The sequence below is a fragment of the Numenius arquata genome, chromosome 11 (assembly GCF_964106895.1).
Source record: "Numenius arquata chromosome 11, bNumArq3.hap1.1, whole genome shotgun sequence".
NCBI classification, from domain to species: Eukaryota; Metazoa; Chordata; class Aves; order Charadriiformes; family Scolopacidae; genus Numenius; species Numenius arquata.
The window spans coordinates 612,480-636,771 of NC_133586.1; the positions used below are offsets into that span (position 1 = coordinate 612,480).

The window sequence follows — 24,292 nt, forward strand, 5'->3', positions numbered from 1 at the left end:
GTGAGAGTACAGGAGTGTGTAAATCAACGCTGAGTAGCACCATTGCTGAAGCTCCTGCGTGACACAGCATCGCCAGCCCCCCCACCCCCCGGCCGCTGCTCGTGCCACGGCGGGCGGCCAGAGCAAAACAAACTCCTCTCTCTGCTGGGTGCTTCCCAAGTCCTGCGGGCGTCTGCGGGGGCCGGGACGGAGGGTGCTGTGCGGGCTCCGGGGGTGGGAGCAGCAGCGCGGCCGGGCACGGGGAGGAGGAGGCCCCGGGGCGCGGGGGGGGTGGCGGGGGTGGGTGTCTGCGCCCACCCCCCCCCTCTTCCTCCCGGGACGCGCCGTGGGTCGGGCGGGGAGGGTTAGTGAGGGGGCCGAAGGACGGCGGCGGGTCTCTCCCCGGGGCCCCCGGCACAGTTAGGTGGCGGCTCCTGCCTTCAGGTGTCAATGAGCAGGTTTACCACGGCGCGGACTTTGCAGGCAAACCATCGCCTGAGGGGACAAAAGTATTGGTAATGGAACTGCTCGAACTCGGGGGTCTGGCGGATATCACGGAAAAAGGCAGTGTCAAGGTCGGACTCGGTAAGGACGATCAGGAGGAGGAGCAAAACAAAGAGGAGTCCAACTGTCACAAGGAGCAAACGGAGGACACTTAAAACAAACTTATTCACCTGCTCGGCCTGCGCCGCCCCCAGGCCGCCGGCGCCGGGGCAGAGGGCCCGCAGCTCCCCGCCCGCCGCCTCCGCATCGCCCGCCGCCGGCGTGCCCGCCTCCGACTCCTTCTCCTCCTCGATGCTGCACGGGGCCCCGTTGGCCTGACGCGAGAGCAGCATCAGCTCCAGGCTGTGCTCGGCCACCGGGGTGGGCAGCACGCTGTCCGCCGGGCTGTAGTTCTCGTCGGCGATGACGGCCACCCGCTCGCTGCTGTCGGCGCGGCCGCCCCGGCCGGGGGCGGCGAAGGCGTCGCCGTGGGAGGCCGAGCGCACCGGGGTGGAGTGGGCGCTGTCACGCAGGGACTCCAGGCCTGGGGACAGCGGGGGAGAGAGGGGACACGCTCAGTGGATGGAAACCCCCCCCCCTTGCCCGATGCCAGCCTCGGCCCGGTGTGTGTGTGTGTGTGTGTGTGTGTGTCCCCGGGGACAGGGCACGGCTGCCACCGGCTGCCTCCCGTTGCCGTTTTCGGTGCCCTGGGCCGGCAGCCACGGCCCGGCCGGAGCCCGCAGCTCGTGACTGCGGCGGTGACGCCCGCACACCCGCCTGACCCGTCACCCGCAGCCGCGGGCTGTCACTCCGCACCGCAGGCGGGCTGCTGGCGGGGGACCCGGGCTTGTCCCCCATCCATCACAAACACGTCCGCCGGGAGGTGACAGGCCCCCCCTCCGGCAGCTGTCCCCGGGACTCGAGGCCCCTCGGCCCCCGGCAGAGCCCCCACGGGCCGGCTGCCCAGAGGCGGGCAGGGATGAGCCGGGAAGCGCGGCCACGGCAGCCGGGGGGGGGGCAAAAAGGCACCCCCAGGGGTCTGTCCTGGGGCAGCCGGAGGGTCCCCCACCAGCCCTGAGCTGCGGACCAGGGAGGAGCTCGCCCTGCGGCGCCGCCGGAGGCGGCCGAGCTGCCGCAGCCCACGGGGCGATCCGCACATCGTTATCCTTACGGGTTTACCCCCCCGGCCGGCACAGCCCTCCCCGCCACACCCCTGCACCCCGAAGAGGCGCAGCGGGGTCCCCCCGCAGCCGCAGCCCCAGGTGGGAGCCCCGGGACAGGCGTCTCCTGCCCACCCCGCGGCGGGGGGCGAAGAGCCGAGCTCGGGGTCGGCGTGCGGGCGGCGAGGGCTGCGGGGAGGGGATGGCCGGAGCCGCAGCCCCGTCCCGCGGGACATCTCCCCGCAGAGCAGGACGCTCGGGGACCGCGAGTCGTCCCGGAGGCACCGCCAGCTCCCATTTCCATTGATTCACCACCCAAACAACGTCTGACACCCGCTCAGGCAGACGCGGAGGAAGGAGAGCCGCGGGGGGAGCCCTGTGCCAGCCCGCCCGGCCCCCCGCCACGGCTGAGCGCCTCGGGCAGGACCAGGGAACTCCCCCCCTCACCAACCGCCCCCCCCCCGCCCCCTCCCAATTCCAAATTCCACATTCCAAGAAACCCCGCATATGTGGGACTCGTTCCTTGCAGTTTTCCCAGCAAGAGGGGCAGGCGGTGGGGGGGGATTGGGCAGTTCTGCCATTGCCCCCCCCCGTGTGTCAGGGAGGGTGGCTGGAGGCGGCGGTGGCCGGGACCGGCGGGTCCCCAGTGCCACCCGGCTGCGAGGGGACCGGGGCTGGGCCTTTCCCCAGGCGAGGAGGGCACCAAAGCACCCCGGCACGGTGTCACCGGCTGCCCTGGCCCCGCGCCTTGCCGGAGAGTGAAGCGAAGGGCCGGGGGCCCATCCTGCTGCATTCCCCTGGACTTTGCCACCTCCTGCTTGTAAATACTCCCGGGATTCCTCCGGCTCAGCCCGGCTTAACGCCAGTGCCGCAGCGGGCACCCGGTGCCGGGGGCAGCTCCGGCGATAAGCGCAGCAGAGGAATAAACGCGTTCTCACCCTGACAGCTGTGTCTGCTGCCGGGCCACAAAACATCCCCCCGCGGCACCCGCTGCGTCCCCGAGGGGGTGGGCACCCTCTGGGGTGGGCAGCAGCCCCGCTCCCCGGGGAGGGCAGCGATGGGGGTCCCCCTGCTCATCACTGCCATGAGAGCAGTGCCAGTTCCCCCCCCCAAAAACCCGAACTTGCCCCCCCCGGCTTTCTCTACGGGACTGCCATAAAAAGCTAGAGATTCTGGAAAAAGCTGTGTCCAGCCCCAAAACTGGAGCGGATTCATGGTAATAATGACCCAGGGTCCAGCCAGCTCGGAGCCCCCAGCCTGCTCCCCGCGGCACGGTGTCCCGCACCCCACATTCCCACACCCCCCCGGGGACGCTCCTGCCGAAGAGGAGCCCAGACCTGGCACAGCCCGTTGGCGCAGCGTTACCTGGCACGAGGGTGTCCCCGGGGCCGTGCGGAGGGTCGCGGCCGAGGCCGGGGAGAGCCGGGAGGAGCGGCAGAACCCCCAGGGCCCGGGTGAGCAGCCGCGGCCCCAGGGCCAGCACCCGGACCCTCACCTCCCGGCAGCAGTGGTTGATGAGCCGCAGGTGGACGCTGACTTTGGTTTTAATCTTTACCAGGCACTTCACCATGGTGGCACGGGCAGCGGCGGGGCCTGGCCCGCGGCGTTGGGGGGACTGCGGGGACTGCGGCGGGGAGCGGGGGCGGCTGCTGGCCCCCCGGCACGGCTGACGCAAGCCGGGCAGGTGCCGCTGGACCCCGGGCCAGGGCTATTTTGGGCTCCCGCATTTCCACGGGACAGAGCTGAAGTGAGAGGGAAGAAAAGCAGCTGCCGGCAGGGCGAGAGCTGCCGGGGCTGGGAGCCCGTGCCAGCTCCGGTGATTTATTGCGGGAGGCTATTTAATGCTCTTGCCGCTTCCCAACAGCACACGTGGGAGGAGGTGACCCAGGCTGCAGGGGCTGCCGCAGCCGCCCCACAGGCTCCCGACCCAAAAACCAGCGCAGACGTCAGCCCTGGGCTCCCTCCGTGGAAAGAAACCCCTTTCCTGCTCCGAGGGACCTGTCCTTTTGGGCGGGCAGTGCTTTCAGTGCTTTGCTTTCACACCAGGGCCACGTTTGGAGGAGCAGAGCGAGGGACACCGGGATGGGGCTGTTGGGAACCTTCAAAGCAGGGCTCGCTCACCGCTCGCCCGGCTCAGAGCCCTCAGGGCAACCTGCAGCCTTTTGCTGGATTTCCAATTTAACCTAAATTAACATTGCTGAGAAATTCTCCTCTGCTTTGCTTCTGTGCTGGAAACTTCTGCCCCACAACCGGCCTTGGCTCAGCTATGGATGCCAAACCGGCCCTGAGCCACAAGAGCCACGTTTGGTGATACCCAGCCCTGCCAAGGACCCTGGGGACACGACAGGGACCTTTCCTGTCCCGGTGTCCCCACATCAGGGGCTACAAAAACCAACTGGATGTGTGTGTATCTGCTTTCTGTGGGCGTGTGTGCACATGCGTGTGCGTGTCCCAGTCGTGAGCTCCGGCAGCATCAGGGAGAGCTGCCCCGTGCCCTACCTTCCATGATGGAGATGTGGACGGCTCTCCTGCGGGTGCGGGGCACGCTGCTCAGGCGGGGGCCATGGGTGATGGAGGGGCAGCTCCGGCTCGGCACCAGCCCTGCCCTGGGGAGGAGAAGGGGGACGGTGTCAGAGCCCCGGACGGTGGCAGAGCCCTGGGTGCGTGGTGGCTGTGCCCCCCCAGCTGCTGCCCGGCTCTTACCGGTGGATCTCGGGGGGCTCCCTCTTGATCTTGGCGCTGGACTCCATCACCTCCTTTGCGACACGGCCACTGCAGCAGGTGAAGAACAGCAGTGTGAGAATGTGACCACCGCACCGGCGAGCCACGACCTCCCCCCATTGCACCACCGTGCCCCAGCACGGCCTGGCCCCCTCCCCACCACATGGGCCAGTGGGGGGGTCTGCCCACAGCTCCAGGGGGAAGCAGAGGCATATTTGCTGGAAATAAAGGTGATGGGAAGAGCAGGGAAAGGCTGGGCTGACACCTCTGCCACCACGCTTTGCTGCTTCTCCTGGCATGAGATGCTGGACACCATGGGGGTCACCTCCCCTCCTGGGGGACACACACACCATGGGCCCTCCCACGCCAACAAGGAGGGTGCTGGCATCGTGCACCTCCCAGCTGGGGATGCGCTGGGGTCTCTTGTCTTGCAGAGATACGAGGTCCCAGGTCCAGGCTCTCGCTCCAGGGCCAAGGAGGAGCAACACCCTCCCAGGAACACCCCAAAGCCCCCCACCCTCTCCGCTCCTCCACTCCTGTCCCTCCCAAACCCTGCCGTCCTGGGGCTGGGGAGAGGGATGCCAGCCATGACACAGTGAACAAAGAGGTGATGGCCTCGCTGAGGTGGCTGCGCCGCAGTGGGAGGGAGGACCTCAGGAAGACAGGAGGACCCTCAGCAAGTCCTCAGGCCACTGCAGCCCCAAACTGCTCCCCAAAGCGCATCCAAAGGAGCATCCCAAAATATGTCCAGTAACTGCTACTTACTGTCATTATTTACCTGTATCGGAACCGGCTTCCCTTGAAGAACAAGTTGCTGCTGGACACCGTCCGGACCTGGCTCGACTTCTCCAACCTGCAACGGCACCAAGAGCTGCGTGAGCACCCTGCGTGCCGGTGGCGAGGACTGCCCGCTCTGCTGGTGCTGGCACGGCACCATCCCCGCCAGACAGACCCCGGCATCAGAGGGAGGGAGCCAAGAGCCGCCGGCAAACGGCAGCCAGGCCAAATTACAGCAGCAGAGCCCTGGAGATGCCAAACACCACCAGGAATGAAGCAAGCCCCTGGCAGCGGTGGCGTGACACCGGCTGGTGGGACACGAGCACCTGGGCCATCACGGCATCACTTCACAGCCCTCCCGGCCAGCACAGCACGTCCCTGCCGGCAGCGGGAGCGTTGCCCAGCCCATGCCCGGGCTCCGCTGCCAACGGCCATCCCAGGGGCTGGAGGGGGGCTCAGGCTGCAGCTCACACCGGGTCCCTCAGGGCCACCACCAGCTGGGGTCATTTGGGCCAGCGGTGGGTGACGCTGCCAGGAGGGACAGTCCCGACTCCTCCTCATCCCCGGGGAACCCGTCCCTCGCCCCAGCGGGAGCCCGGCAGCACCTCGGCCGAGCCCACGGTCCACTCCACCGGGCGCATAATCCAGCAGTAATTCACTGACACGATTAATCATAAAAAGATTTGTAAAGCAATATCGCAATTTCATTTCATGTTAATATAATGAGAAATGAAACCTGCTGATTGCAGCTGCTGATTGCAGTATTCCCAAAGAGAATACATCACACGCTTTATCTCGCATCTCGCTGATTAAAATAAAACTCATTACGAAGCACAAAGCAGGCTATTTTTAAGTAACAACACGAGCAGGATGGTAAAAACAAACCCTTCCACCTGGCACCTCCCCTGTGTTTTGGCACAATCCAGCCCAGGACCTTCCACTTTCTGAGCCCAATTAGCCACACCAGGGGCAGAGGAGCTGACGAGGTGGCCGTGAGCCGGGGAGCCCAGAGCTGCTGGGGAAGGACAGAACCGGCGAGACCCCCAGCCCAGGGGTCCCCCAAAGCCAGGAAGCTGCAGGGATGGTCCCTCGAGCCACTGTCCTCAGCAGCTCGCGGCTGCAGCCCAGGCTGTGCATCACCTCCCCAGTCCCTTGAATATTTCCCATGAATAATTAACTTGTTCCCAAAGAGCTCAGAAGCAGAGTATTTCAGAAAGTTTTTGAACCTTCCCCATTAAAAGGCAGGCTTCTCTAAAGGCAGGCTTCTCCAAAGCACCCCGGGGCGCTGGCTCGGCTTCAGTGGGGATTTTCGCGCTGGATTCAGCACAAACAGACCCCGCAAAGCCATTTTGAAAATCCATCCCTGAATATTGGGTCAGAGAACATTCCCTCAGTTTTGCCGGCGTCCGTCCCTGCTGCTTCCCGCACCGAACCGGCAGCTCCCGAGCATCTGCCCGCGCCGGACGGCTCCAAAAATGCTGCCATTAACAGGGAAAAGGGTAAAACACAGGTGCTGCTGCGGGCAGGACTTGCTCCACTCGCTCAGCATTAAAGGTCTGATCTCCAAACAATTAGTTTTAATTTCCTGATCAAAGGTTTTGCCCAGGGGGCATGGGTGCTTTTGGTGGCTGGTGACTCTGCCGGGGCCACCGGGGCCACGCTGACGGTGACAGCCCCTGCCCAAGTCCCCGGTGCCTGGATGGAGCCCCCGGGGGGGTGCCGTGTAGGCCAGCGCTGACCCCCGGGGGGAACACAGAACAGCCCCCACACACACCCAGGTGCCCCGGCACTTACTTGTAGAAAGCCTGGTTTTCTATCCCGCACTTCCAGAGGTGCTTGCAGGCTTCTGGTGTCGGGGCAAAATAGGTGAGAACAATTTTCTTCTCCTAAAGGGGAAAGAGAAGGGGTCGGTCGGGGCCCAGGCGAGTGGTGGCCACGGGCAGGATGCTGGGGGTGTGGAGGGAGGACAGAGCAGCCGGGGCTGGAGAACGGCGCTGGAAAGGGGCAGATCCTGCTCCGGAGCCACTCAGGACACAGGGAGACATCGGAGCATCAGCTGACATCCCGGCACGGCACCTCGCGCGAGGGACGGGCAGCCATGCGCCCTGGTGACCTGCCGCCCCCCCCCCCGCCTTTTTAAATTACCAGAAACTCTTTTTTTTTTTAAAAAAAATCATGCTGATGGCTTGCACGGGAGCCAATTCCAGCCAGAGGTTTTTAAGCTGATTTCATTCACCAGGGGGGTGAACTTCATTCCCGAGGGGGACAGCGGTAACAATTAACCACAACAATCCCAAACGCGGCACTTGGCTTGGGGGGGCAGCACAGGGAGAGGCTGCGAGAGGTCCCGGGCTACTGCTGAGGGCAGGGCTGTGGCCACGGCACCGCCTGGGGCTGACCCGGCATCTGCGGGCTCTAACGCCCACAGCAAGGTGCCAGCAGGAGCGGGGAGGTGGCCCTAGCGCTGCCACCGAGCTACAGCCCCTGCTGCCACCCTGCCCGTGTCCCCGCACCACAGCACGGGGTGATGCCGCCCCCACGGGCACCGGGAACCTGCGGGAGCAATGGCCATGGCTGTGCCCGGGAAGCCCCGCGGGAAGGGAAAGCACTCACCTCTTTCTGACTTACGTACAGATAGAAAGTCTTCCCTTCGAATTTCATTTTGGTCACCTCGTTCCTGAAAAGACAGGGAGAGGGAGGTGAGGGACCCCCCGCAGCCCGGCTGACGGGGACAGCCCCGGCCAAGGCGCTTATCGGGAGCTGCAGGTCACGAGCTGGTTTTCGGGGGGGGACAGCCTCAAGACCCTGTTTTCTGTCCCTGGGAGGAGCCCTGGGGCAGCGAGAGGAGCCCTGGCTCAGAAACCAGTGGCTGGAAAAGGGGGACGCCCTGGGGTGAAGCTGGGGGTCAGAGTGGGGCAGCCCAGAGTCACCAGGACCTCGGCACAGGGGCACCCTCCGGGTGGCAATGACAGCCCTGAGGGACACACCGGCCAAAACCTGAGACCCAGCAAAGAACAATGCCACCGGGTTCAGAGGGGTGGGGGGATTTCGGGGGACTCGGTCAACGCAGGGACGATGCAGGTTGATGTCAACAAACGTAGAAAATAAGAAGCCTGGGGACAACAAAGGGAATGGAGGGAGGGTGCAGCTCACACGGAGCCCCGCTGACCAGCGGCGGGCTCAGGGGCCAGGGCAGAAAAGACCCTGGAGCCAGTGGGAGCCAGTGGGCCAGTGGGAGCCAGTGGGCCAGTGTGCGGCTGCAGCCGGGCTCCCGGGCTCCTCCACGGGTGGGACAGAGCAAGAAGTGACACCCTGAGCGCACAGCGCAGGCTCCGCTTGGTCTCCGGAGAGTCCCGCTGCCCCGGCAGCGTGAAGAGGACCCCTTTCCCCCCGCTGTGGGCGTGCAAGCTCCCGGCTGCACCGGTGCAAGCGTGTGCGGGGCACGGGGTGGTTTTTCCAGCCGCCGCAGCGTCGCTCCCCTCCGTGCCCCCTGCTCGGCCCCCGTCCCGGCTCAGGGTGGGCGCCGGGTGCGCTCCCCTACGGGCACATCGCCCTGCCCCGGTGCCGTGTGAGTGCCGGGGATCACCCCCGCACCCCGTCTGCAGGAGCCCACCCGAGCATCCCCCGAAGGCGGCGTGGGGCTCTCCCGGCCCCGGCCCCACGCGCCTCTCGTGAGCCGAAGGGAGACGGGCAGCGGGGGCCGCGCCGGGGCGGGAACTCACCACTTGATGAAGTGAACTCTCTTGTTTCCCTGCAGAACAACAAAACCGAAGGGAGTGAAGGCCAAAAACGCCGCGTTCCCCGACACGTCCTGGAAGACAACAGCAATCCCTCAGCAGAACGTCGCCGAGCTGGCAAAGGTTATACGTCGCCAGCGGCCCTGGGCCCCGAAGGCGGTGGCGACGCGGGACCCTCCGTGCCGACCACGCCAGCGGGATGCTCCCGGGGGGTTCACGTGGACCGTGACACCCCGAACACCCAGCAAAACCCACCGCCGAGTAACGGGGCAGCTGGTCCGGCGGCACTAATGGGGAGAAACCGCAGTACAGCTCCCAGCGCTCCCATCCGCTTACTGGTGAGGAATGAACAGCGAAGGCAGTGCCTCACCAGCCCTTTCGCTAGTAATTAAACCAGAAAATGGTAAAACCCCGTTACACTTGGCTCCCCTCGGAGCCCGGCACAGCCAGTGCAGCTGGGCGGCAGCGAGACAGTTTAAAACCAATAATTAGTGTCATGTACGGAGCAAGGCGGCAGTTTAACTTAATCATAACGTCTATAGACTCGGGGGAAGTAATCATTAACTGCACTGGTGTGCACGGAAAAAACAGAGATACACTCAGTTTCAAAAATATTATGAAACAGCTGTGGCCGATCAGTAATTGTTAGATTTTCCCTGACTTTAATTTGGCCGGCAGACGTTCCGGTGGCTTTCAAAAGATGCTGAGCTGGAGGGAAGGTGATGCCAGGCTCAGGATTTTTGGGACATTGGGCAGGAAAAGCAGGCAAGGAATTCCCCAGGGGTGGTGGCAGAAGAGCAAGGCCCGTTTGGTGTCTGTGATGTTTCCCTGGGGGAAAGCGTGGCGTCTGCAGGGCATCCGTGGGGCAGCTCTGCTCGCCCCTGCGACACCCCGTGCCCGGGACGTGTCCCCCTCAGGAGCACAGCTCTCCCCTCTGCTCCCAGTCGGGCCCTTCCCCGGCTCAATCAAGAGACAAGAATCTTCTCTGCTGTTCGCTTTCCACCCCGGGTGCTGGTTTTTGGTTACTCTGCTGGCACGGGGCAGGGGCGGCCACCCCAAAGACCTGCTGGGGCTGCGCAGGGAGCCAGCGCTGTGAGGAGATCTTCTGAATTGAGCACAGAACAAATTGGTTTTAAATCCAAATTAGATCCAAAATCCGTCTCAATCTGTCAAGGGCGAATGGCCGAGAGCGGAGCGCCCTGAACCCCCAGCCCGTGCCCTGCACAAGGCAAGATGTGAACCCCCAGAGTCACGGTGTCGGAGCTGCAGAGCCCTGTCCTGCAGAGGGAGGGAGATTTCGGTGCATCTTCACAGAAACCAGCCTGGGAAAACTTTGGGGAATGGGAGAAGCAGGGTCTTGGAGAGGGACGTACCCTCCAGGTGGGTACAGAGCCCCCCACCCCAGTCCACCACTGACACCCCAACCCTGGCTACGGCTGATGCTGCAGTCACCCAGGCCAGGTTCATTTACCCCAGTTGTGCGTTTAAGGGGCATAATTCAGTTAAAAGCCCCGGGGGAGCACAGAGCAGGCACTGCCCTTCGAGTAAAATTCTCCCCCTGCTTTGCATCCCGCATCCATCTGCATGCGATGGGATTGTAAGGGACCAGAGCCAGCCAAACGCAATGACATCCAGAGTCAATAAAAAGCATTTCAAACAGAAAACTGGATTACTGGCCAGGGAAGAGCAGAGCGATAGACTCTCCCGGGCAGATTAATGCCTGCTGGTTTCTCAGACACATTACTGACCCTGTTCCTGCCTCCAAATGACATGCTTTAGCAGAAGATGATCAGCCGCTGTCTCTTATAGCTGTCTGCATGTGAAAACGCTGTCCTACCGCTTCCCTAAATACTCTCTGGAAGGATTTTGGAGTGCCCACCCTCCCCGCTCCCCCCTCTGCACACACACCCACTGGGGGCTGGTTTTTCAGGTGACAACGGGCTGCACCGGGGACCGGTCACCGGCGCCTCTGCAGCCTGGCACCGGCTGGAGCCGGAACCCAGCACAAGGAACAGCCTAGAAAAACTGCTTTACCTTGCAAGGGTGCGGGTCCACCCCGTAGGTCTCCAGAGTCTGGGCTTTCCTGAGGAAATTCAGCTCTGAAGTAGCTGGTGTCTGCCCGCTGCAGTAGGGAAAAAAGGGAAACCCCCCCCCGAATATTCCATGGAAGACATGAATGTGAAGGTCAGCCCTCGGCTGCAGGGTTTCTGGTCACAAGAGGCATCATTTGTGGCACATCCCCGTTACATCCCCCAGCACAGTCCATCTGCAGCAGGAGCCCAGCACCCAAACCCAGCCCTTCGTCTCCCGCCACCCCCGTCCCGCGGCAGATCCGATCCGCTGAGCCAGCACTGCCCGAAAGGACCAAATCTGAGCGGTATCTGCAAAATTTAGGGCTGGATTTCCTATAGGCAGCGCAGGCATCTTTTGGCAGGGGGAGGAACGGGGAGTTTGCCGGGCAGACGGCAGCAGCCCACGGCATGTAAGGGATGGCTCTGCTGGGTTTCTGGGGAGCTCAACCCCCCCGTCCTCCCCAGGGATGGGCACAGGGCTGCCCGGTCGGGACATGGCACTGCCAGCACCACGGGAGGACGGGGCTTTGGTGACGGTCTCTCACACCTCCTGTCCCCAGAGCAGGAGGGGAGATGGCGGAGGGGATCTATGGGGGACAGGGGGGTAGTCACTGTCCCCATCCCACTGGGGAAGACCAGGGACCCCCCCAGGTTGTGCCGGCTGTGCCAAGAGCCAGAGAAACCCCTCGCTCCCCCGGGGCAGGAGGGATCGGGCTGATTTTGCCACATTGCTGGAGTATTTTTTTATTTGCCTGCACTTCCCGTGGCTTGCCCTTGACTTCTCAGTCACGTTTTCCTTTCAGCGAGCGGGGTTTGGCGGGGCACGGCAGCTCCTCTCCCAGGGAGATTTGTTGTGATGCCTCTACGCCATCCAAGGACCTGCATTCCCAAAGCCAGCTCCGCTCGGCATTTCCGCTACCACCAACCCCGCCAAGGGCACCGCTGGATCCCACAGCCCTGAGCGCTCATCCCACGGCACGGCTCAAAATCCCAAACAGGGGCAAAAATCAGCCAAGCATCAGTTATCCCTGCAGCAGCTGCCGCTCCAGCCCAGCCAGACCCCGGCCCTACCTCAGCTCCGACTTGTGGATCTCCGCAATTTTCCTCTCCAGCTTCTCTGAGTGTTTGGGGAAGAACTGGAACTTGGAGCTGTAGCCCTCCGGGTGCTTCCCAGGGTCGTAGTCCCCGATCTCGGCTAGGGGGAGACAAAGCTGGTCAGGAACAGCAGTGCAACTGGTCAGAAACCAGTCTGCAGTGTGTGTCCCCATCCTGGCATCCCCAACCCTCGGCAGCCGAGCCAGTGGCAACCAGGAGCAGGGCCGGGGCTCAGAGCATCCTCAGAGCAACACCGCTCCGACCCGGCCGAGCTTCCCATTAGGAAGAATCGTTTGTAAAGCATTAACTGCGTCCAATTAATTTCACCGTTTCCTTGGGAAGCACCCGCCAGCAGATGGTGACTGTCCTGAATTTATTAATTCCTCAAGCTACTTGCCAAGAACCTGCCGGGAGCTGGGGCCGCGCGATGGCAGCCCTGCGGCCACCGGCCCTGAGCACCCCAGGGGCTCCCCCACCCCATCCCAGCTGGGAACAAGGCAGCGAGCGGGTTCTGCTCGCCCAGGGGATGCCACTGCGCCTTGCAAAAATATAATTAGTTGGAAATCTGTAAAGTGACATTGAGAAAAGCTCCTTCCCCCTCTTTACCTGCCCCGGGGAAGCGCTGCCAGGCACTGGCTGCCCCAGCAGTGGGGCAGGGGGGCTGCCTGCCCTGGGATTGATCCCCCGCCCCGGAAAACCTGCCTCAAGCCTGGGCAAGCGCAGCCAAAGGGGGTCTGTCCCCAAGACATTTCCCCAGCGGCCCTGACCCTGAGACCAGGGTGCAGAAACGCCCGAGAGAACCTGATTTCTGGGCTCGGGAATCGTCTGCTCCCCCCTGGGTGGGGGCTGACGCAGCTCCGCTCCCCATCCCCGCTCCCCATCCCCGCACCCCGCGGGACCGGCAGCCACCGCCCCCGGCGTTTCGCTGGGGCTGGTGTCTCCTGCCGGGATTCGCAGTGATCCGGCAGCCCCTTCCACCGGGGATGAAAGGACCTTGCTCTGATTTCATTCCCTCCAGCCTCAGGTCCTAAGCGAGATGGAGACGATGAGACATTAATTTTTATGTTTCCTGCTTAAAACACTAAAAGGGGGGAATCGCACCAGCACTGCAAAATAACTCAAAAATGCTTTGGGGCTGAAATTTGTCTTTTTTGCTTGCTGGGGCACATCTCCCCAGCTCATCCCGGGGATGTGACTGCAGGCACCAGGGGACTGGGACTCGGCAGGGCACCGAGCCCAGCGCCCCTGGGTGGGGATGCCCACTCACACACCCAGCATCATGGTGCCAATGGCTTTTTCACCGTGCCAGGGCCATCCAGCTCCTCCAAACAGCCCGATGGACCTCGCTGAGCACCACACCGAGCGACGCCAGCCACCTCGATGCTCTCCGTGCCAGGGGCGGTGGAGGCAAGAGCAGGCAGAGGCGCCCTGGCAGGGAAACGGGCAGGAGGCAGGAGGTTGCCAGAGGCTTTCCCACCTCCTGCTCCGAACTCCAGCAGCGCCTCTGCGACTTGCTGACAAAGGCACTCCCTTTGCCGAGGTGCTCGGCAGCAAGTGATGAGCTTTCCCAAGGCCATCTCCATCCATCCCAGCAATCGGCAACGCTGCCGGTAGCCCCAGAGCTCTCTGGGCCACTGCAAACCGCAGCCCTGGCTCCTGCCGGAGCTACCACCGGCCACGCGCAGCCCCAGGGAGAGAAGTGCCTTGTCCCAGGGCTGCTGCTGCGCCGGGCAAGCACTGAACCAGGGGACAGGGGCTGGATTAGCCGAGGGGACACCTATGGGGATGCTGCCACCCCGAATGGCAGGGACACAGCTCGGGGAGCAGACGGCAGCGCGGTGCTTCTGCCCCCGCCATCAATCCTCACCCCCCTCCTGGCCAGCACAAGGCACAAGCAGAGCTGTGAAGAGCAGCAGCCCCGCGCCGGCGGGACGACATTTGTATTCTAGGTGCAGTGATCTGTTGTAAGTGAAATAATGTAATCAGTACTTAGCATGAAAAGCAAATTTATCTTGTCAAAAAGCATTACCTTGAAGGATATAGGCGGCCAACAAAGCAGCATCCGAAGTCTTGCAGAGGAGACGGCCATGGTAGAGATCCCTTTTTATCTGCAGGAAGACTAAATACCTGAGGACAGAAGAGATAGTCCATTTATTAAGCAAAGTTTAAATTACCTAAACAGGCAATTTAGATGTGGAATATCTGCCACGAGACACTTGCACTAACATTTCTCTCCGAGCAGCCCATTTACAAGACATTACACTTGCGAGGAGGGAACAAGTGCTAATTACCGGGCTGTTCCCCGGGTCAGGGCCGGTGCTGGGGCTCGGATCTCCTTGTCCCAGGGATACAGTACCTGCCCCGGGGCTGGGACCCGACCCTGGGGGCTGATGGAGGTCCCCACTGGCCCACTCCCCACTGGAATGGCCACCGCAGCAGGGCAGAGCTGCTGCAGAGACCAAGAGCTCCCTTGGGCAGGGAGGTACCGGGATGCACGTTCCCACCAGCGAAAACATGGAAAGGAGGAAATTCATAGACAAGGAGCTGCCGGTCCAGGTCCCCTCTGCCCACCAGCCCCCAGTGTCCCCCGCGATGCTTTGCCCTGTTTTGGGCAGCGGTGCCCAAAGACAACTGCAACCGCCCCAGCCCGTCACGGGGCTGAGGGTACCCAGGGATGATGCTCTGAAGGGGGTCCTGAACCCACCAGTGGCTGCTGCACATCCCAGTCCTGCATCCTCGCCCAGCTGCTCAGCTTCCCCACATTTTCAGCTTCCCTGTATTTTCAGCTTCCTGTGATTTTCTCCTTCCCAGCTTTCTGTACCCTTCCAGGTCCCTGCGTACGCCCCCCTTTCCCCTCCTCCCCCCTCACTGATGTTCATCACCACGTCACCCAGAGTGAGCCACCTCTTGCACTGGCCCATCTCCATCTCCACGCACCACAGCCCAGTGAAGAGATAAACTGTGTTGGAAAATGACATATTTGCATAAATTTAAACCCAAGTAGCAGTGTGGGCTGAGTCATATGGCAACGCTTTTGGGGAAACCTTTTGATGGCAAAAGGTAAGTCACAGAGTTGAAGGAGCAGAATGGAAACTGGAGTGCTCAGAACCGTGTTTAAATAACCAGACTCACACTCTGCAACAGCTCAGTCACGCTTCATCTCTCAAATCCCTATTTATGATGAGATAAACCACTAATTTCCTCAGATAAAATATATTAAAGAGAAATCCAGATATTAAAGCGTACTCAGTCCAGGGGAAAGTGAATTTTAAGCCCAGGTTTCAGCTGCAGTTGCAGGAGGTGAGCAGGGGCAGCCGCACACACCGTGGGCTCGTCCTGGTGCGTGGGGGACCTGCGGGGGTCTGTGGGGACTGTCAGACCCTGACCCCAGACAGCCAGAGCCTGGGGCTGCAGGGCTCCACACTCCCAGGGCACAGAAGGGGACGGAGGTGGCTGCAGCCCCAAAGCTGGGGGAATCCTTCATTCACGGGTCTCCTGCTCCCAGTGCCCCCCATCACCTCCAACAGCCCCGGTTGGTGGCCGGGGGGACAAACCCTGCAGCCCACCCGCGAGGGGCCAGCGGGGATGGAGACCCCAGCACAGACCTCACCAGAAATGCATAACCGAGCAGGTTTAACCCTGCCAAGCCCCCAGCCCCCTCGTGTTCCCCCCCCCACGGAGCCCCCCGTTCCCTTTGAGCAGGGAAAGGCTGTAGATCTGAGCTGGTTTTACCAACAAAACCCATTGAGCGGGTGCCACAGAGTGTTTGCCAAAGCCTTGCCTTGGAAACACACCCTGGAAAGGGGAGCTTCCCGGGCAGTGCTGGGCTGGGGGATGAGGCTGCCTCAGAAAAGGGCATTAAAGACGGGAAATGTTCCTGAGGGAAATATTCCCGAGCTTCCTGGCAAGCCCCCCGGCTGGCTCCATCCCCGAGGCCCCCACCCTCCCAAGGGTAAATCCCTGACCTGCATTTCAATTCTCCTTACTGTGCCGACAACTGCAGATGTTTGCTAAGCTCTGATTAAAGAAAAGAAATACAATTAACATATCGTACGCGCAGCTTAATGCCCACATAAGAGCTGTCCTTACTCAGAGACGGGGCTTTGGCCATTTCACATTTAAATGAAGGCCTGGTGGCTGCCCAGGGCTGCAGTCCCTGGGAGTAAATGGTACATCTGCAAACTAAATAAATGCCTCTTCAGCAAAACAAGGCGATGGATCCATGTCAAACGACTTCTGTGGGTCCCCTAAAATGTGTTTGTACAAAACCCCAGATCAATCTTGCCCAAGAAAGCGACTCCAGCACATGTGCTGGCAGTGGCAGCAGCATTCTGGGCACGAGAACACCTTCAACAGGCTCAGCAAACACGCACAGGGCTCTTTACAAACTCGCCCCAATCTGCACCCCCCCATCTGAGGTCAGACCCAAAGAACCAAAACTTTCTCAGGCCTCCAAACAACATCTGAGGCTGTTTTTTTAGTTTCGGCTTTTGGAAACACCTCACCATCCTCTGCTTCTTCTCGCTGATCTGCCAAACAAAAATACAGAGTTTATTGATGCAAAACTGAAGGAGTAAAAAGCTGAGCCCAGGTCTATTCCAAAGACGCTGCTCAGCAGGCTGCCGAAGCCCAGACACCCTCTCTCCTTTGCTGCCTGCAGAAACAGACTGAAAATCCCCAGAATTAAATCCTGGGATATATTTAGCTCTATCAGTAAGCCGACTTAATTCTTGACGGGCTCAGCACGGACCCCCGCTATTCATCGGGAATATTTCAGGGCAGCAGAGCATCGTCCCCCAGGCAAACGGGAAATGGCAACCCAGCGGGACCCGGAGGTGCAGGGGGACTCAGGGTGCGCGGCTCCAGGCTGCTGGCACCAAGCCGCTCTGCGGGAGTGACAAGGGCCACGGGCCACCATCTGAGGGCATCTGGGGCCCAGACATCGGGGGTCCTGCAGCAATCTGCAGCGGCTGAGTGTCCACAGTGCAACACGGCATTTACAGCCTTCTCTGAAGACACCAGGAGAAGTCTGGGCTACTTTTGTCCCTGTTTTTGACAGGAAAGAAGGGGGGCTTCCTTGGCCTGAGGTACAGCCCAGGTAAGATCCATATCCCCTTCCTCACTTTCCGCACTACAGGTTCATTTAGAGCTTCTCGACCTGCGTGAGGAGCCAGCGGGGAGAGAGCGGGGCGGCGCGGAGACGCCCCCACACCTGGGAGGGGAGCAGGGACCCTTCACTCCCGACCTGAGGAAAATCTGGAAAACATCTAAGCGTGGGTGAGGAACTCCCAGCTTTGCTTTAACAGGCGGTGGCAGTCCCGCAGGGAGCCGCAGTGACCCTGGCGTGGGCAGGGTGGGTGCCACCGCTGCCCCAGTGGTGGTCCCCGCTGCCACGGCTGGGTGGCTGGGGTCTCACGGGCACGCTGAGGGGCCAGGCTCAGCCCTCCTACCCAGCTCCCTCCTGCGTGCCCGCACCCACTCCGCACCATTTTCATTGCCTTCTCCCTGACAAACCCCTTGAAAAAAAACCCTAAGAATTATTTGCAGCAATAATGGGCAAAGGCTCCAGGGAGAAAATGCAGAAACCTTCAGCAAAGGCGCCAGCCCGGCTGGCTCCGGCAGAGACCAACCCTCCACCCCACGGCAAGTGGGGGACACTGGGCTGTCGTGCCCCACAGATGCACAGTCTTGGCTTTTTTTCCCAAAGCTGCAGCAATTTCTCAGCGAGTGCTCTTCACATCCTTCCTTCTGGCAGGAAGAGCGGCACGAAGGGCCCCTAAAGATAGAAACTCGAGAGAAGCACTGTCAAGTCTCTGCAGCGCAGTTTATCATCCATTTCTCCCAGAGCCTTCATGCCCTTTTACGTAAAAGGGAGGTGGCTAACTGCTTCCAGGGGACAGCAAGGGGACCGGAGACACTCCAGCCCTTCCCGATGGACCAAGCACACCTGATGACACCCTGAGCGAGGGCTGTGCTCGGGCAGCGGCACTGACGGCTGATTCAGAAGCAGCACGAGCATTGGCAGAAATACACCCTCGCAGGAGAAATGCTGCTCCTGCTGGAACCCACCTCCCCCGGGACCGGGGGGTCCCAGCTGGAAGGAGAGATTTCAGGGAACTGCGGGGAAGTTCCTGGTGCAGCCCAGGAGCTCTTGCATTGGCAGGATGGTTTGGAAGCTGCGATGGACATTACGGTGAGCAGAGCTCTACCTGGAGCACTTTGCCCTGGGAACGTGGGTTTTGTGACCGACTGCAGCCAAAGCCCAGGTCAGTGGGTTTGAACCCACAGCCAGCGCTCCCCCCCGCGCTCCACACCCCAACAAAGCACAGCGGGGATTTCCACACTTGTCCCCCACAGCTGGGGCAACCCAGAAACGGCCAGGTTTGTTGGGAAATCCGAATGGCTGTTGTTGTTATATATAACATATACTATATGTATATGTATATATACATATACTATATGTATATGTATATGTATATGTATATGTATATATACATATACTATATGCATATAGTTATATACATATAACTATATAATAGTTATATATAATGATAACACGGAGCTGGGCAGGGTGTGCTCCAGCCCCGGCTGCCCCGTCCCCCCCGGCGGGGTCTCACCTGGTGATCTCCTCCTTCAGGGCAGCGGGGTCCGTGGGGTAAAACTTCACACGGAAGCACATGGTGAAGGGAGGCTGGGCTGCAGCGGGAACAGCGGCACCACGGTCACCAAACGGCAGGGTTTGTCCCCTTCCTCCTCCCCAACAGCCCGCGGCACCGTTTGCCGGCCACACCATCCCTCCCCGCTCACCAGGACGGCCCTGGCGCCCCCAAATCCCCCTTTGCTCGACCCCATCATCTCTGCCCTGGTCTCTGGCAGGGACGGTGCCCACACACCGGGGGGTCCCGGCCGGCTGCGACGGCAGCAGGACCGGTGTGGAATGATCCCACTTTTGATCCAGCAGAACAGCTTTGTGGATAATCAAAAAAGGGCCTTTTTTTTTCCGGGAGATGTGCTGGGAATCCACCCCAAAGGGGAAGGACTGGGGAAAATGGGCACACATCTAAGAGGGAAGGAGCACGGGCCGTCTGTCCGTCCGCAATACTCACCCCTCATCTGCTTCACAACCGACTTGGTAAACTCCAGCCAATGCTGCAAGGAAAGAGAAGGCAATTAAAGCAACTCGGTAACAAACGCTTTCCATTAATAACATTGACTCTTTGGGGCAAAATTAAAGAAACAACCCCTCTTCTGCTTGAAATAAAAGCCTGTGCTGAGGCGGGAGGGGGCTGCAGCCCCCGCCTGTCTCACCAGCAGCCAAGGGTCCCCAGCCCTTAAAATCACCCTAAAATCACCCCCTTTTCTGGTGCCACACGGTTGCCCGTGTGCCCTGGCTGGTGTGGAAGAAGCGCGTGGACCGGTCACTTGGAGATGCGATTTTTAAAGCCTAAATCAAGGTCCTGCAGGCAACAAATACAAACCCATCTCCCCACAGGCTGGTGGCTCGTGACAATGACAGCCAGGAGACGAGGCTGCAGAGACGGGAGGAGGCTGGAGAAGACGGGAGGGAGAGAGCCCGGAAAACACAAGCTGGGGGGCACTGGTGAGGTGAGGGGGGGTGGTGGTCCAGAGACCCCACGAGAGGCAGCAGTATCCCACGCTCCCCGATGGCTCCAACACAGCAAGGTGGGGAGGGTGAGGAGGAGGAGGCGGCTACTGCTCCGGGCGAGAAAAGCCACGTGAGGGTCAGTGGGTGCCCCAGGAAGGGGGAAGGGGGGAGCGAGGGGTTCAAATCGGCCCTGTCCCACCACGGGTGGCAGCGAGGGAGCAGCTCCCCAGCCCAGCTCCGGCTGCTCCCCACAGCAGACACAGCAGAAAGTGCCTCGGGGAGCAGAAATTGTTGGTTACGGTGGCTTCTACTGATCAGCAGGAATTAATAACAAGACTGTTATTAATAGTTACGCCTGCGAGCACGTTCACAGCACTGCTCACTCACAAACCTCCAGGGCTCTAATGGCAAGCAGTGATTTCACGTGTGTTTGTGCAGAACTTGAGTTCTGTGTGTTGTAAAAGGAGCTTGGACAGGTAACCCCGAAGCGGCAGGAATCGCTCACACAACTTCTGCGTGGAAATCACAGCCTCCCAGCCTGGCAGGGGCTGGAAGGGACCTTTGGAGACCATCCAGCCCAACCGCCTGCCAGAGCAGGGTCACCCAGAGCAGGTTGGACAGGAACATGTCTAAGGTTGGTTTGAATATCTCCAGAGAAGGAGACCTGGCAGCCTCTTCCAGGGCTTTGGCACCCTCACAGGAGAGAAGTTTTTCCGCATGTTCAGATGGAATTTCCCGTGTCCCAGTTGGTGCCCGTTGCCCCTTGTCCTGCCACCAGGCACCACTGAGAAGAGCCTGACCTCATCCTCTTGCCCCCCACCCTTCAGATATTTATAAGCATTGATAAGATCCCCCCTCAGCCTGCTCTTCTCCAGCTGAACAGCCCCAGGGCTCTCAGCCTTTCCTCAGCAGAGAGACGCTCCAGCCCTTCATCATCCTCGTAGCCTCCGCTGGACTCTTTCCAGCAGTTCCCTGTCCTTGAACTGGGGGGCCCAGAACTGGACCCAGTGCTGCAGATGCAGCCCCACCAGGGCAGAGTAGAGGCGAGGGATGGCTTTCCTCGACCTGCTGGTCACACATTGGGAGCGTGGTGTGGCTCTGTCCCTGGGGGACGCTGTGCCACCCTGTGCCCGGACCTGCTGCAGATGCTGAGGACTCGCACGGATCCGTGCCGGGAGCTGCTGGGTCAGCCCAGCTCTTGCCACGGGGCTCTCGGCTCCAGGCACTCCCATGTCTTGTTCCACTCTTCTCTGCCCGAGGCAACACAGGCAAGTGTTTGGATTCTGGGCACGAAACTGTCACTTGGCCTAATCTCGGCGTTAAAACACGGCTCTGCGCTGGAAACAGTCCTGCAAACCCGGTGTCAGGAGATCTCCCTCTTCGCCTGGGCAATAGCACCAAACCCTCTCACTTTGCAAACACCCGATGCTCTCACTGCTCGTGAGGGGCTCCGAGAGCCGTGCGGGTTCCTCCAGCTCTCACATCCCCACCAGCGCCGAGGACGTTGTCCCAGGGCCGGGACACCCAGGCTGCCACTGCCAGAGCCCAGGTGCACCCCAGAACCCCCTCCCCAGGGCTGGAGCACCAGACCCATCCCCGGCTCTGGCCAAAGAGGTGGGAAGGGGCAGGGGAGACCTCCAGGGTTCTCAGAGGGACCGTAAGTAGCCGCTCTTCCCACAGGCAAAGCAACGACCCCATCAGGCCACCTGTAACCCCCTGGGCTTTGTTCCTGTCCCAGCACCAGGGCAGGGAGAATGGCTGGGGAAGAGCCCCCCGTCACCACCCAAACCGAATTTTGGCCACTGGCCCCACGCTCCGGTTCTCAGCCACGGCAGCCAGGACACGTCTGAGAGCACCGAGCTGCAAGAACCCTCAACAGCCAGCCCCGGCAGGACGGGCTCTCACCCTTTGCTTGTCGGGGTCCACGAACCGAATGCCAAAGTAGTCCTTCTCCAGCAGGTTCAGGTGGTGGCAGAGAAGGTCGAACAGGTACTGGCCCTTGGCATCTCTCTGCAAGAGAAAGAAACCCATTTACGGAGCGGCAGGAGGGGGGCAGCGGGGCTGAGGAGCTCGGGGGTGCTGAGCGGGTAAAGGGTCCGAAACCCGTACGGTGGGACCAAGAACAGTGCAAATCCCAACAACTTCCCCTTCACCAGTGACATTTTCAGCTCAGAAACCATTTCCCACCCCACCCGAGGGGCAGCCCCACAGCAGCCGGGAGCAGGATGCCATGGAGTGCCCTGGTCCCCGTCCCCATCCCGAGACCCCGGCAAGATGCTGAGGCTGACCGGGGCTTGGCAGGAGACCACGGCATCGGCCAAAACCCACCATTGCTTGGACAACAACTGGGTCCAGGTGACTCTGGGCAGCGGTGGGGAGGCGAAGCTGCCTGGATGGAGCACGAGTGGGGCAGCGGAACAGCAACCACCCCAAACACAGCCCGAACACCACGAGACACCCAGGGTATTTTAAGAGCATAAAGAAAATGGTGACCAAGGTCAGAGTGTGTCTGGGAATCACCCAGCAGCTCGAGCCGGAGTGAAGCGTTGGCGGGGAAGCTGTGAATTTTGGGGTCTGTTTCCAGGCAGATCAGTAACGTCGCAGCTTTGCGGCTGTGGTGACCCCCGTGGCCTCCCTCGCCGCAGACACGGCGCGGGTCACCGTCACCTCATCGCTTCTGCTCCCTCCCGTTACACACTCCTTCCCCAGTCTGGCACTACGGCGTCAGCCCAGGGCTCGCCTGCCTATTTTTAGCTGATTTCTTCTGTGCCTTTTTCTGCTATTGAGCTTTTAGGAATAAGCCTTCCCCGTCCCTGGGCCCTGGGGGCTGTGCCTGGGCATCGCTGCGGGCTGCGCCAGGGGGGCTCCACCGATCTCCACCTTTCCCAGGACCAGCCTGTGCCGCCAGACCCCACTCTGGAGAGAGGGGGAGCACCTGGGCAACGACAATCACAGCTTTATGAGGTCCTGTGGGCCAGCGCAACTTACAGACAGTGCTGGACTGAACATTAATGGGGAATTTTAAAGTATTATAGTTATAAAATCTGATCCATCTCAAAATTATTAAAAATTTAATTTCCAGCGATGCAAAGACCGAGACACACACTTAATTTCCGTGCTGTGAGCTGCTCCCCAGCAGCGCTGGGCCCCGGACACCACGGTCCTTCCTGCCTTTGGTGTGGAGACGCAGCACCCAAGAGAGACAGGGGCCCCGGGACCCCAGTGACACCCACTCACAGCCACCCAGGACCCCACTCACAGCTCGTCCGGCCGCGGGGGTCACTGCTGGAGTCGGGCTGCGCATCCCCTCTGCCAAAAAGATGGTCGCTATTTGATCCAGAAAAGCTTTTCCTACGTGCTAAAGGTTTGAAGTCAGGAAGCCGAGAAGAATAAGGAGTTACACCGAGGCTCTTCTGGCTCAACACTTCCCCTGCTCCCCAGAATCCATGGGCTGTAGAGCCCCCCCAGGAGAGCTGATCTATCAGCGATGGGATTTACCCAGCCCAAGCGTACGGCTGTGCAATGCTGTGTATCGCACCCATTATACGGCAGCAATTTAACTGCTCCAAAATTTTCCATCCAATTTATAACCGACCAGTGCAACACTTTGCTTGTGGACAAGAACCCAGATGCACCCCCTAATTCATGAGCCCGTGCTCAGGATGCGTCCCGGGGCAGGGGCTCCGAGCTGAGCAGAACCGTACCCCCGCGGTGGTCTCACCCCTGGGGCTCAGCGCCTGCTCAGAGCGGGGTCCTTCAGTCTGTGCCAGGTTTGGGATCAAAACCAGTATTTTATTTCTTTCTGAAAAGCTTAAACTGAGTGATGCAACCCTGGGAAACCCCCTTGCCTGGGGCCAGAGAGGGAGAAGAGGTAAAATCGTTGGGACCCCGCTGTCTCTGCCCCAGGTGCCCGGGGTTAAGGGGATGCGCAGGCAGGGTCCGGCCCCTCAGCACCCCCTTGCTGCCTGCCCTCCGCCGTGCTCTGGGGTCTGCAGAAGGACCTGGGAATGGGGGGACACGCTTTACCCTGCAATCCATGGGGGACCCACTTTACCCACAGTTGATGGGGGACCTGCTTTACATCCCGGCATCTCCGCAGATCAAAGGCAGCTCCTGACAGCCGCCCCCGCTGCCTCCTTCCCAGAACACCGGTTTCTGTTTCCCGACAAACACATTTAACACGTGCATTATCTGATCAAGTAATCAATCCCAGACACAGGCCCTGCAACAGGGGAACCCCACGGTCTGGCATTAACCCGTTCCTGGGGCTCGGCACAGTGTGATAAACATCTCTGGCATTTTAAATAAACAGCGCTTCGTTTGGAGAGCCACAAAGTCCAGGCTGGGATTATGCAGCAGCTAAAATGACTCGCCCCCGGTGCCGGAGCCTGGCAGGCAGCAGGGCAGCAACGAGGTGATGGGAGGCACTGGTCCGGTGGCTCCCGGGCAAGCTGCGGCTGCAGCAGGGTCACCCGGTCCCGGGGGAAAAACCCTTCCTCCGCATCGGCCGTGGGGGAGCCCGTCCATCCTGCCAGCCCGGCTGCTGCAGCGCTGGCCCTCGGCCAGCAGCAACGGCTGATGGAGCATCCTGGGCAGTCACAGACGTCCGCAGGGGAGCGGAACCGGCCACGCAGCACAGAGAGGGCTGGGGGGGACACGGGG

At 60.9% G+C, this 24,292-nt stretch overlaps 1 protein-coding gene across 4 annotated transcripts in view; it reads right to left on the reverse strand.

Moving 5' to 3' along the window:
• Nucleotides 1-419: 419 nt before the first annotated feature.
• The window catches only part of FRMD5 (FERM domain containing 5), an 89,146-nt gene continuing 65,273 nt past the window's right edge, over nt 420-24,292 (reverse strand). Inside the window, exons 2-15 of one of the 4 annotated variants that reach the window (XM_074155435.1) lie at nt 21,536-21,640; nt 19,131-19,173; nt 18,642-18,720; nt 14,054-14,151; nt 12,001-12,124; nt 10,892-10,979; nt 8,843-8,931; nt 7,734-7,797; nt 6,915-7,006; nt 5,122-5,196; nt 4,326-4,394; nt 4,122-4,228; nt 654-1,006; nt 427-474 (exon numbers count right to left, since the gene is read on the reverse strand). In XM_074155435.1, coding sequence (XP_074011536.1) covers nt 427-474; nt 654-1,006; nt 4,122-4,228; nt 4,326-4,394; nt 5,122-5,196; nt 6,915-7,006; nt 7,734-7,797; nt 8,843-8,931; nt 10,892-10,979; nt 12,001-12,124; nt 14,054-14,151; nt 18,642-18,720; nt 19,131-19,173; nt 21,536-21,640 — 1,434 coding nt within the window. Of the gene's footprint in view, nt 1,007-4,121; nt 4,229-4,325; nt 4,395-5,121; nt 5,197-6,914; nt 7,007-7,733; nt 7,798-8,842; nt 8,932-10,891; nt 10,980-12,000; nt 12,125-14,053; nt 14,152-18,641; nt 18,721-19,130; nt 19,174-21,535; nt 21,641-24,292 lie in introns of those variants that run through there. The other 3 variants (XM_074155432.1, XM_074155434.1, XM_074155436.1) reach the window with 3 other exon arrangements.